Below are 14,204 nucleotides of genomic sequence, written 5' to 3'. Positions count from 1 at the left end.
CATGTGCAGAATCACTGGATTAACCTCCTCTGGCTACCAGCTCCTCAACCCAGCCTTCAAAGCCCTCAACAAAAGGCAGTGCCCCATCGCCCCAGCCTCTCTCCCCCTACACCCTTATGCTACTGATGACCCCAACTAACTGGTTAACTCACTTTCTCCGGGCAGACCCCATGTCTTCCAACTGAAAGCAGGCTCGTTGTTAGGGACAAGGAAAAAAATCTTCCCGATAATAGTCTATTGCCAGATACAAAATAAAATCTTCCCCAACTGAAAACAGTGTTCAGATTAAACACACAAAAGACAATTCCTTTTACCTTAGTTTAAGGAGTGGCTGGGTCACCCACTTCTTTAACTTCCGTCTCCCAAATGAAGTTTTAGTATGGTCTAAAACCCAAAATAAACTTCCTTTGGTTTTCATATCAGTCTAAAAAAGACCAGAAAACAAGGTTTATTAACTAGATGATTGTATTTGTACCAAAACTGCTAGTTGTTCATGCATCCTCATTATTCCATAGACCCCAATTTTAAATGATACGCCCTAGCATAAAACAGAGCTCAAAACAGGTGTTCATTTAATGTCAGATGAATGAATGTATACATACACACATCCTTATATACACACACAAAGTACTTATATTTTACACAAGAAAGATACAGTCTATGTATAGTTTTTAGTTCACTAACAATAAATTATTGAGAAGTCTCTTTTGAAATGTTTGTCCTAAACATCTCAAAAATATAACTGCATCCTTTCCTGCCTTGGAAAGCACAGTGAAGATAATTTCATTTTCCTCTGGCAGTTCAGTATCTCCCACTACCTAAGGGTTGCCATTCTAAAGACAGATACTCTCATGACAACACTGAACAAGTTTAAGGAGAGAAGTGAACCTGTACTGCACTCTAGGACTGTACCCCTGAAGGGTTTGATTTTAGTCTGTTTTATTAAATCCTTAGCAAAAATTTATCTATGCTTTGCCACTTTAAAGTTAAGCCATTAAAAAAATTTTACAATTAACTAGAGATGGTATTAAATTTTACCAAGGTTTCACTGTAGTACAAAATGTCTAATAATAGGTTTAAGTTCTATTTGGAACACAAAGTTGTTTTCACCTGGTTTTTTTTTTTTTTTTTTTTTTTACTCTTTCCTTTTCCTTCAAATCAACGAGCAGGTACTTACATAATACCTTCTGTGAGCTCAATAGAATAAGTGGCAAAGGTATATTAAGACATGGTCCCTCCCTCAGGGCACTTACATCCAAGTGTGGGAGAAAAGACTCCTAATGAGGACACAATGCCACCTGGCAGAAATCAACTATAAAAAGTGTGCTATAACCTCTCCAGGCCTTAGGAGTTTAAAGCAGAGCACACACAGAAACTACAGTGGTCATGGAAGGCTCCCTGAGGAGCTGGGCAGGCAGAGCAGACCTATGAGGAGAACCCACATCAGTGACTGCACCATCCCTTCCTGAGACGAGAGCCCGACTGCCTGGACCACAGTAAAGGGTCCCAGGAAGAGTACGGTGGAGGGGACTCATTCTCTAATTACCTGGCATCATTGGAGAAGCAGGCTCAGACAAGAGAGGGAGAGCTGGGGGAGACCTGAGTCCTGTTACACCTTTGCTCTCCCTGGCAACCAGCTCCCTCCTCATGACCCCTTTCCATTGCTCTGTGGTAAAGGAGGACAAAGCCCAAGCACAAAGACAAGCAGAAGATGCTAATTCTCAGCTTCTATTTCTACAAGGGCCCAAGTCCTGATAAAGAAAGGGATTTTAGAGGGTATTCTGATGACGGATGATTTTTGCCTTAGGAATTTGATTTCAGAACTGACTCCACTGTAAAGGATGTGAACAGGGAGGATGTGGCAGAAGTAAAGAAATCTTGGAATACCAGGGCTGTGTCTGCAGGCTTTGACTGTGGGCTCTTCTTCACCCCAGAAATGCCCTTTTGTCTGCTACCTCGGGGATGTTTACAGAGTTGATGAGAAAGACTTGCGGGAAATATACTCAACTTCCGGATGACAGAATGACATGATAAAAATGTTATTGCATAAAAGGAAGGCTGACTCCAGTATACAAGGACAGCCTGGCAGAGGGAGAAACCAAGTGAGAGAAACTAGACAGCAATATACAAATCCAGGAGTCAGGAGAATACATTCAGCATTTACTTTAATTCACAGCAGTTCTAGTGATTCACAGCAGATGGTTCAGCTTTTCCACTACTTACTCAAATGACTTGGAACTGCTTTTTCTTTCTGTGACTTTATGTTATAATAACATTAGTTTTACAATATAATATCTCACATTTCCAAGTGATAGTTTAATACATGAAAGCAATAATTTTAATGTCTTCATTACCCTTCTCATTCATCAGTAAAGGGCAAGTAAACAATGATGGAAGTTTGCGAAGTGAAATATTATGCATCTTACAGTCAAACTGAGTATCAGAGAAACTTGCTTTATATGCTGGATAATGAAGTAAGACTGCAGACATTTCAACAATCAGTTAAAAGTATGTAGAAAAAACATAACCAAGCAGACCAAAAAAATCCACTTTACATTAATTTCCAAAGATGATGCCTTTCCAAAGAAATATTTGATAAAGAAATTATCAGGATGGACGTGTTGCTTCAATCATTAAAAAGCACAGCTCTATAGCTCCCAACATAACCCCCAAGTAAGTATTTCATGTATTTGGTCCTCAGAAAAAGTGAGCACTGCAGTTACCAGTAGATGTCAGGCAGAGCTGCCAGCTGAAGACAACACTGTTTTCACCTGCATACCTAAGAACAGACTGCTACCTTATCCCACATTTTTTTTCAAAACCATTTTGAATCTAATAGGCCTTATGTTTACCTGACCTGATTCTGAAGGATTTCCAGGTTCCTTAATGTTGTTCCATTAATTGTCATAAATTCCATTTCACCTGACAACTGTTTAAAATTCCTGTAAAAGAATGAAATATGAGCCATGATGCAAGTGCATAAAGAAAGAGAAAAACTAATTTAGGCATTAGAAATACTCAAGTAACATGATTTCCTGCGATAGGAAATCGAACCCAAAAAAGCCAAAAAGAATATTCATCATTATGAGAGTATCTTCTATCGACACTGGGCGCTGTTAGGTAAACTGATGTGAAAGGACAGCTGTTGTCACACCAAAAACCAAGAACAAGAAACGGAAGTAATGGTACCAACAATTTTTAAATTTTTTTATATTTCCAGTAATAGAACCAAACATAGTCTTTTATCATTGGCAGAGCAAGTGGTGGTCTCTTCAGGAAAAGGTATGCAATTTGCTAGAAAAATATGTCAGTATACTTAAAAACGTCCTCCTTATTCTTTAGCATGAGATCATCCTGATAAACACTTTAAAAGCTTTTAATCAACATTCTGGTATGTGCAAATGTTATTTACTCTATAATTAAGACCACAAATTAATGTGGCTAATGTTTTAGTAGAGTATAAAACTGAAAAAGTAGAAATTACTTCCTTAAGTTCAAAGAATTCACATTCTCCATATGTCCCTGTAACTATCCCAAACTAGATTAAAAATTCAATAAATTTCAAATAAACTTGACTATTGAGTTCAATGTGATTAATAAATGTATGCACAATTCAAATTTTGTCCTTATTAGCCTGTCATGTTAAAAAGTATATTAATCAATGCATTACTAACCCAGTAATTAATTTCCTTTATAAGCCAGTCCTTTGACATTTCTGTCCACAGCACTTACAGATTTGATGGCTCATTTTTCCAAGCAAGAAAAATAACGGCAAGTCACTAAACTATTTGGAAGGAAAGCATGAGTGTTTGCATCATAAAACTAACCCCACTCATCATGGCCATAATAAGATGTAAATAAAATCCAGTTTCTTAAGCCAGTTATAGAAGCAAGCTTTCATCCAGGAATCTAGAGCCTAAAATCAGAGCCCAAGGAGCCAGTGCTCATTGAGAGATGCCTCCACTTCTAGATGACTCCCACAACTAAGGTTCCAGAGCCCTGAAAAAGAAATAACTTACTGCATATTAGGAATGTTGCCTAGTAACTGAACACTGTCCCCTGGCAGTGTAATTTACCTGCAACAGGTTTGACCTAGTTTCCAAAGGATGATTTGTTAATGATTTTTAGAGGGAAGCAACTCCAACACTGATAGTAGGTGTGTGTAGGCCATTCTCTCCTTCTTACAACTGTTAACTTGATTTGCCTTGCATTACAGTAATTTATCTTCTTCTGCTATCCTCATTAATAGATCTAAGCTCCTTGGAGGCATGGGTTCTCTGTGTCTTATACATTTTGCAGCACCTGCAGACCCTAGCAGAAAGTATATGCTCAGCAAAGGTCTGCCATCTTTCTGTGGGGAGGCCAGTTTGGGTTTGTTTGGTTTCCTTTGAGTCATAAAGCCCAGAAATGTATGTGAAACACCCAGAGACAGTAATAAAATGTAAAACATTATTTTCAGGAAGAAACAATTAGGCAGTGATTTGCTGTACAGCTGACAGATGTTCACACACCTTCATGGTCAAAGATACAAGTTGGAAGTATTGCTAGCCTGGACTCTGAGTTGCTATCTAACCAGTTCCTATGTGTTTAAAGAAAAGTCATTTACTTCCCCTGTTCTTGACAGGTTTAACCTACACCCTAGGGGTGATTAATGAACACTTGAGTACCTTAATAAGACAGACTCTCGAAGGATGCTTAGTTGGCATCAAGGACCCACAATTCAGCAGCATTGACATCTGCACTGATCTTAATAAAAGAGATCAACCACTGGGCAATATTAAGTTAGACTGATTCCTATGGAATGATAATTACCAAGCAACTGTAAGAACTAACTATGCTTCAGGTTTCCCATATGTTTGGATGATAATGTACTCTGGAGTTCTGACTCTTCCTTACAAATACAAAAGAAATTTCCTTCTGTCAGTGTCTATTTCCATTAGGAATTATATATATACTTTTGAAGTCAGGGTTATATCTGCCAGCATCCTTAGGAATTCGACAGTATATGATCACTGATCAAGCAATTCTAAATTATTTATCCTTTTGGAAAAAACCAAATTTTATGTGCTTTGAAATAAACCTTATAAACAATGCCTGGCTAGCATTCATCCTGTGTGAACTTCCAGAGAAATCTTCCAAGTAACATGGGAAAATACTTCATTAATATTTCAGACAACAATAATACAAAGGATGCTTTTTATCCCCTCAAGTTTTATAATGGGAGAAAAATGTTCTTGCTGAAAATTGCCAAAGAAATTTAAGATTCTACATCATTCCCATACTACTTAAAAAAAACAAAAACAAAAACAAAAACCAATCTTTCTGATTTAGACAAAGGCAGCAAAGGTGTAGACCTTATGTGAAAGATCAACCCCTTACAAAGATTCTATTTAAATACTATTAATATTATTTGAAAATGAAAACAGACCAAAAAAAAAAAAGACACCCTACCACATTACATATGAAATTTATAGTGGAGAATAGTTCTCTATGTAGTTTTCAGAGTTCATACATTCACCATTTGTCTAACCTTTTGATGGTTAATTTATGAATTATAAATTGTATCATACGACAAAAATTCAGTTTTATTGTAGATTCACTTCTAATTTATTTGCAATTAAAACAAATATCTTTGCATTCCTAAATGCTGCCAGTATGCATATGAAAGAAGAAAATAAGAAGAAGGGTGTATAACAGATCCCCAACGATTCACTAGGAGATTACACAGGACTCAGCATACAGTCATACCCACAGCTATGATTTATTACTGTGAAAGGATACAAAGCAAAATCAGAAAAGGGAAAAGGTACATAAGGCAAAGTCCAGAGGAAACCAAGGGCAAGCTTCCAAGAGTCCTCTCCTGGTAAAGTCACACAAGATGTACTTAATTTCCCCAGCAGTGAGTTGTGGCAACATGTGTGAAATATCTACCAGAGAAGCTCATTGGAGACTCAGCACCCAGGGTTTTCACTGGGGGCTGCATTCACATAGGCACCTCTTCCCCACCGTGTACCAAAATTCCAGCTCCCAGAAAACAAGTAGGTGTTCAGCATAAACCATACTGTCTGCAGAAACCGTTTAGGCACAGTGAGCCATTCTTACCAGAGAATGCTGGAAACCCTCCCCAAAGGCAAGGTCTCCGATGCCGGTCAAGGGTCAAGCTTGCATGTAGGGTTTCCTAAGGATAGTTGTCTCATCGGGTTTGCCATGGTAATCTTTTCTTGCATCTCTCTTTTCAAATTCTGTTTCTCTTAAAAGTATCTCTGTTGTATTTATTTACTTTTGTATTCCTTCTAGTTTACTCTTTATTCCTAAATTGATCTTTTTCTTTAATATATAGTTCATTCTCAAATCCTATCACCTCATTTCAAATCTTTCCTATTTCTCATCTATTCTCATTTGTCCTTTCACATTTAGCATCATTTCCTTTTAGCTCATTTTGAATTAGTAGGTTATAGTTAGGAATTATATATATACTTTTGAAGTCAGGGTTATATCTGCCAGCATCCTTAGGAATTCGACAGTATATGATCACTGATCAAGCAATTCTAAATTATTTATCCTTTGGGAAAAAAACAAATTTTATGTGCTTTGAAATAAACCTTATAAACAATGCCTGGCTAGCATTCATCCTGTGTGAACTTCCAGAGAAATCTTCCAAGTAACATGGGAAAATACTTCATTAATATTTCAGACAACAATAATAATTTGTGGGCATGTCTTTCTGGCATGCGTTCACTTTCTGTAAGGACATTATCCTGCTCCTTGTTCTTTTTTATTATAATTTTATATGGGATTCCAATTTGGTTCTTTTCCCATTGCTAATTTTTAAGTGAAAATTAGTTTTCCAGAAGTTTCAGAACACAGACATTTTTTAGGATAGCTGATGTTACTTTACACATCTCCCTCTTCTGTTGTTTTTTTATGGTGTTCAATCATGGCACCTCACTTCTGCTTTCATTCGTAAAAGATTAAATGCATGAGTACTGTCCTTTAACCACAACTAGAAAATTATACAAATATATATATACATACACACTATATATATGTGTGTGTGTATATATATATACATATATATATACATTTAAAACTGTTTTCAGGCAGTTGGACATCAGGCAGCATAGAACTGTGATCCCTGAGAGAAGAAAAACAAAAGAGGTAAACACTATGACTAACTCTTTGGACAGACCAAGGAAAGTAGAAGTTGTGAGACAGAATGTCAGAGACGACAGAGCTGCATACAGAGAGATGCAGAAGGGTCCCATCAAAGTCTTTGGCCAAGCACTGATCCTAAAATATGCGGAGGACCTCACATGAGATCAGGGAAAGAACCACAAGAAACAGTAGGACGAACAAGGGTTCACATAGGGCTTAGAATAGTTTGCTCTCCAACTAAAGAGAGTAGAAATACCTCAAAATACTTAGGGCATTGGGTAGAAGTCTTGGAAGTGTATTGCTTTCAGGGTGGGATTAAAATAGACATAGACAAGGATTTCCCAATCTTGGTACTAAATGACATTTTACTGAGATAGCTCCTATCTGTCCACCCCACCTCTGCAGAAGAGGAAGTAGCTTACTTATCCAGGATCTATATGATATAGGGTAATTCTTCACAGAGCCAAAGATAAGGGGCTAGTGAAGGTAGAATATGGAAAGGCAAGAAAATTATTCTGCTACCCTTTTTTTATTCCACTGGCCTTTAAACTAGCATTTTCCTAGAATGTCAATTGCCAGCTTTTAAATCTCTCAACTCTACAAAGTTAATCACTCTTTTAAAAAGCTGTCTGTAAGGGGCTTCCCTGGTGGCGTAGTGGTTAAGAATCCGCCTGCCAATGCAGGGTACACGGGTTCGAGTCCTGGTCCGGGAAATTCCACACGCCGTGGAGCTACTAAGCCCGTGCGCCACAACTACTGAGCCTGCACTCTACAGCTCGCGAGCCACAACTACTGAACCCATGCGCCACAACCACTGAAGCCTGTGCACCTAGAGTCCGTGCTCCGCAACAAGCCCGCGCACTGCAACGAAGAGTAGCCCCTGCTCGCCACAACTAGAGAAAGCCCGAGTGCAGCAACAAATACCCAGTGTAGCCAAAAGTAAAAAAAGTTAAAAAATTTTTTAAAAAAGCTGTCTATGTTAGTAGCTGTCCTCTTTATCTTCAACTTTATGGTCTGTGAAATAAGAATTGAAACCAAGAATAAGAAAGGTGATGAAGTTTTATGAATGCTTTTCAATACCACTTCTTAATACTACTTCTCAATTAACTGTGCATTAGTATAAAGCACAGTGTTATATTATGGTGTTGTGGTCAACGCTATAATACATTCAATACCTATCATGAATACAAATTGACAGAATTCTTAAGCTTTCTTTTAATTTATGTCAATTAATATTTTTAATATTCTTCAGCAACAATACCACACAGCTCATTCTTGCCCCAGAATATTCTATCCAGAGCAGGTAAACTTCTTTCCTAGTACTTAACAAAATTCAATTCAACAGTACTTACCAAATTCAATTTAAGAAATGTTTTTTAATATACCACCACCCTTTTTTTATTTTTGATAAATCACTTACTTGGGTTTGGAAAGCACCTTTTCCAAGTTAAATTCTTTCAGATATCTTATTATGGCAGCCAAAGAGCAAATCACAGGCTTTTCCAAGTTAATGATGCCAGAAAAACTTTGAGAACCTAAAAAAACAGAATATACACCTTCATTAAAGTTATTATTCCTTATTAAAAACAAACATTAAGTTAAATAAAATTTAGTTTATGATTTTTGAAATAATAATTTAGATCGTTATCTCCCAAAATTACCCTTTGGAAAAATACAGAAGTTTACAAATACTTAGGGTACGAAGGGCATTTTCTGACGGTGGATGACCCTTTTTTGGAGAGCAACAGAGCAACTATTTTCAAAGTGTAAAATGCTCATCCCCTTTGACCCAGAAATACTCCAAAATGCTTGTTAAAGACGTGTATACCAGAAAGTGAGTTGAAACATCTTTTCTAGTAGCTTCTGCTTTATAACAAAGTCAATCAGCTATACATATACATATATCCCCATATCTCTTCCCTCTTAAAAAATTAGACACAACCTAATTGAACATCAATAAGGTATTACTTAAATAAATTTCAGTACATCCAGATTATTATGCACCTACTAATGGGAATGACTTTCCCATTAGCTTTCCATCTGGTCTCCCACCTCTATCCCTGTGCCCTATAGGGTATTCTTAACAGAGTAGCCAAAGGAATCCTTTTTAAAATGTGCGTCACATAACTGGATTACTGTGCTTACAAATCCTCCAACATTTCCCAACTCACTGAGAGAAGCAGCACAAGTTCGTAAAGGGTCTACAAGTCCCTACACAACCTGCCTTCCATCTCCTTTCATCTCTGAGCACACCTCCTAATATTCTTAGTTACTCTGTCCCAGCACCCAGACTCCTTGATGTTCTTTAAACACACCAAGCACTTAAGATATGTTGTACTTACTGTTGTCTCTGCCTGAAACTGTTCCTTCACACGTCCATGTGGTTTTCCCCCTTAACTCCTTTAATCTTCGTTCAAATCTTTGTTCAACTGCCACATTCTCAGTGTGGCCTTCCCTCACCGCTCTACTTAAAAATTCACCTCTTCCCTGCCTTTCTGTATAGTACTCATCACCTTTAAACACCATTTTATTGTACACCTCCCCCTATTAGACTGTAAACTCCAGACGGGCAGGAATTTTTGTCTGTTTAATTCCTTACAGTACGTAAAATACCTCAAATAGGCATTCAATAAAAATCAGTTGAAAGAATAAATACAAGTTATATTAAACAAATACATAGAAATATGTATGTTTATGTGTAGATCTGTACATCAAAAAATTCTTAAGGATTTGAGGGGAAGGACTTGTACTTTTTTCCTTACACACAACTATGTTTTAACTTTTTTTGCAGTAGGTATTTATAACCTTTAGAAAAAATTACAAGATATCCTCTACAAATCTGCAATATAAAATACATTACTTTCAACTATAGCTTTTTATAAAACCAAGGTGTAAATGATGAGTTAACAAAACTCTTCCCTTCAACTGAGAATTTCACCTTTTAACTGTCTAGCTCTGTTCCCCAGGAAACCTGACAAAGATGAAGTGCCATTGTGTTATGAGGTAGCATTGCATATGGTAAAAATGACCTGAAATCAGTAAACTGCAGCATCTGAACTAGGGGAAATTATAAATACCTGACTCCAGAATTTTGGCCTTCCTTGAGTACACTGACTCTTTAAACTTGGCATGTCCTTTGGAGAAATTCCAGCAAGAGATAAGGTTTCCTATAGGTCATGGGGCTTCTAAGCCAGGGCAGATCCTGCATCCCCCTGATGAAAGTCTGCTTTCTTTGCAACTGAGCAGTCACTAGAGGTGGGAGGGGATTGTAAGCGCCCAATGACTCTGTGGACTGCTGCAGACTGCTGAGGACTCCTCCCACTAAGAGGAACAGCGTCCTGTCGGCAAACTGGATTTTCTGTCCTATATCCTTCTAAGTGAATCTGATGCCAAGAGTGGCTTATGATAGTTTCCTGACTTAGTCTTGTCTTTAGTTGAACATAAGATGATGATCCCTTGGTGATATCTCGGACTGCCATTATAAGTGGGTTACACTCTCAGACGCCTGATTCAATTTGGCCAAGACACCATGAGATTAAAAGGAATGGGGAAAGAAATGCCAACAAGACATTGATGCCTAAGAGGGAGCTGGGGGAGGCTGGTCTAACAGTGAAAGCTCTGCAGCTTGTGACAGGGGATAAAATTGGATCTTAGCATAAGCTGGACTGGCAGGAATGAGGGGTACAGACCAAATCAAACAGATACTTGGCTGAGAAAATGTGAATTAGACAAACAATGGTAATCCAACATATTAAGACCCTGTCACTAATGTTCTGGTATTTTAATTCTGGCCATCAATTTCTGGAAATGCTAGCCTTCATTAGGAGATTTACATTTTATAAAATTGCAGGAAAATCATGGACTATCTTTTAAAGGAAGCAAAAAGGAAGGTTCTTCTGTAACTAACTTGTTACACTCCAATGAATATGCCAAAAACATCAGGTTACTAAATGGGCATAATTACAAAGAAGCAGCTGCAGTTGTGCTTCTGATGAGTGCAATAACAGTGAACTCTTCCCTCTACTTCCAGTTATTAATCAATAACTATCTAGTTTCCATTAGAGTTTTAGTCAAACTTGCACCTTTATCCAAATCTCAACTCAGTTAAATTTGAGGACACATGGCTAACATGTATAAAATATCTACCTTTACCGTCAACTATGTCTTTTGCATAAAATTCTGTAACCTCTTGGAAAGCATGGCTGTATTCAAAATACATGTTATCCATCCTTTCTACTCGAATTCTGTCATCCCGCATGCTGAAAGAAAAAAATGCAAAATTAAAAAATTAATTATCCATAATCTTGCACTATCTGTATTTAGGCCTTGACCTGACCAAAATAAATAAGACTCATTCCTTATTCTCTCCCAAGTTGAAAAAAAAGAGACAAAGAGCTAAGGTTTCCCGGTCAAAAGGCTGCATTTCATAAAATATTATTACTTTTACTACTAGTATTTTATATCACCTAGCACACTGTGAGTATTTTATATATATTGTTATTAAGAACTCATTAAAATTAAGGTCAGTTACTTTAATAAACACAAAAGGGAGAAAAATGGAAAAGCATCAATTTAATTGCATCAATTGTTTAAATCCACTAGAAACAGAATACATCATTAATTTCTTTGAAGTGGCATCTTTGGTTGGCACTATGCTAATAAGTCCATTTCTTCTACCACAGCCTCCAGTCAAATATAGTAAATTCCCCTTAAGTCAACTCTCACTGTTTCTATAAGTGGTTCTACACTTTTAAAAAATATGCATATGTGTGTGTGTGTATATACATAAATGATCACGTAAGTACATAAACAAAATCATCAAATCATCATCCATGCTAGTAGTGCATTGTCTTCCATTTTCTAGTTTGCTTGACTCCCCATTCCCCTCCCCTCCTCTCCTTTCCTAATCACCTCACTCCCAACCCATTAACAGCCTAGGAGGAACGCTTCCTCATCTTTTTCATGTTCATATGGTCATACGTATGTCATATACACCTACTCATACATGCATTGTTTTATAAAATGGGGATGACTTTATACAAACTTCCCTGCATCTTCTTTTCTTCACTAAATAATAACTCTTGGAAATCCCTCCATATAAAGTAACCTAGCTACAACTCACTCTTTTTAATGTCTGAAAAATATTTGATAGTATGTAAAAGCCATAATTTATTCCACCATTTCTTTACTATTGGACATTCACTTGATGTTAACATTTTGCCACATGTTGCTTTAGAATATTTTTATCTAAAAAAAAATTATAGATACAGGTGTATCTTGCACACGTCCCTCTTCAGTCATATTCATCTACCATCTTCAGAAGTAAACACTACCTTCAATTTGGTGTATATTAGCACCATGTATGTTTTTATACTTTACAATATATTTTAGCATCTTTACACAATACACTGTACCATTTCATGTTTTAAATTTCATATAGGCAGTACTCTATTACACCTATCCTTCTACAACTTGCTTTTGCACTCAGAATTATATTTCTAAGATTTATACATGAAGATGGACATTTTTTTTTAATATCTTTATTGGAGTATAATTGCTTTACAACAGTGTGTTAGTGTCTGCTATATAACAAAGTGAATCAGCTATATGTATACATATATCCCCATATCCCTTCCCTCTTGCATTTTCCTCCCTCCCACCCTTCCCTATCCCACCCCTCTAGGTGGTCACAAAGCACCAAGCTGATCTCCCTGTGCTATGCGGCTGCTTCCCACTAGCTATCTATTTTACATTTCGTAGTTTATGTATGTCAATGCCACTCTCTCACTTCGTCCCAGCTAACCCTTCCCCCTCACCATGTCCTCAAGTCCATTCTCTACGTTTGCATCTTTATTCCTGTCCTGCCCATAGGTTCTTCAGAACCTTTATTTTTTTTTAGATTCCATATATATGTGTTAGCATACGGTATTTGTTTTTCTCTTTCTGACTTACTTCACTCTGTATGACAGTGTCTAGGTCCATCCACCTCACTACAAATAGCTCAATTTCGTTTCTTTGTATCTGTTTTTAAATTTTCAATTATTTCTTATTTTTGAGTAAATTTTTAAGATTTGCTTTTCAAATTTAATTCACCTGAATTTATTTTGGGGGATGGTGTGAAGGTAGAAATACACTTTTATTTTCCATATGATTCTCAATTAAGGATAAAGCACCATTATAAAACATTCCATCTTTTCCTACTAATTTAGACTGCTGCCTCCACATTTCTACATATGTGTGACCCTGTTTCTGGCTTCTATCCTATTCCACTGATCTTTTTGTCTATCTCTGTATCAGGACCACAGTATTGTAATTTCCATGGCTTGGTATCAATATCTGTGGCAAGGCCCCTACCTTGCTTTTCAAGATTGTCTTGGCTATTCTTGGGCTTTTGAATTTTTTTAGAAATTTTAGATTCATTTTGTCAAGTTTCACAAAAACCTTATTGGGCTTTTGACTGGATTTGCAATGAATTAATTTAGAGAGAAATGATATCTTAACAAATCAAGATATCCTATTGTTAAAGATGGCATAATGTCTCTATTTATTCATGTCTTTTATATCTCACAATAATGTTCTGTAATTTTCTCCATGTTATATATATCTTTGGTTGTGCTCACTCTTAGATATATTATAGATTAATACTACTGTGAAGGGAATCTTTTCTTCTATTACATTAACTAAAAGCTTATCACTGGTGTACACGAATCTAAATTTTTATATGTAGCAACAATGCTAAACACTTTTTTCCTGTATTGTCTATGCATGAATTAATATCATCTTCAAGAAGAAAATTTCTATTTTTCATTTCTTTTTCCTGTTTCAGTACACAACTGGCTAAGACCTTCAGGGCTGCGTTGAACAAAGGTAAGGCTAACAGCCATCCTTTGTTTTCTTACTGATACTAATGGGAATGCTTCCAAAGTTTTGACTCTTAAATATGATTTTTACTAATGGGTTTTGGAATAAATGACTTATTAGCCCGAGGTTTGGTAAGTTTCCCAGTTTTTGCAAACATAAAAAAAAATTAGTCATAAAGGATTACTGAA

The 14,204-nt window shown here is 36.7% G+C and overlaps 1 protein-coding gene across 4 annotated transcripts in view; it reads right to left on the bottom strand.

The window, feature by feature from the left end:
• Positions 1-14,204, bottom strand: part of MSH3 (mutS homolog 3) — a 181,068-nt gene that overhangs the window by 111,463 nt on the left and 55,401 nt on the right. For 3 of the 4 annotated variants that reach the window (XM_067731131.1, XM_067731134.1, XM_067731133.1), the window contains exons 9-12: positions 11,302-11,414; positions 8,576-8,690; positions 2,858-2,942; positions 315-424 (exon numbers count right to left, since the gene is read on the bottom strand). In XM_067731131.1, the coding sequence (XP_067587232.1) occupies positions 315-424; positions 2,858-2,942; positions 8,576-8,690; positions 11,302-11,414 (423 nt within the window). The remainder of the gene's footprint in view (positions 1-314; positions 425-2,857; positions 2,943-8,575; positions 8,691-11,301; positions 11,415-14,204) is intronic. The other variant, XM_067731132.1, reaches the window with a different exon arrangement.

This window comes from Pseudorca crassidens, chromosome 3 (genome assembly GCF_039906515.1).
Source record: "Pseudorca crassidens isolate mPseCra1 chromosome 3, mPseCra1.hap1, whole genome shotgun sequence".
Lineage (NCBI taxonomy): Eukaryota > Metazoa > Chordata > Mammalia > Artiodactyla > Delphinidae > Pseudorca > Pseudorca crassidens.
Note: the sequence above shows the minus strand (reverse complement) of the source record. Positions and strands in the feature narration are given on the sequence as shown.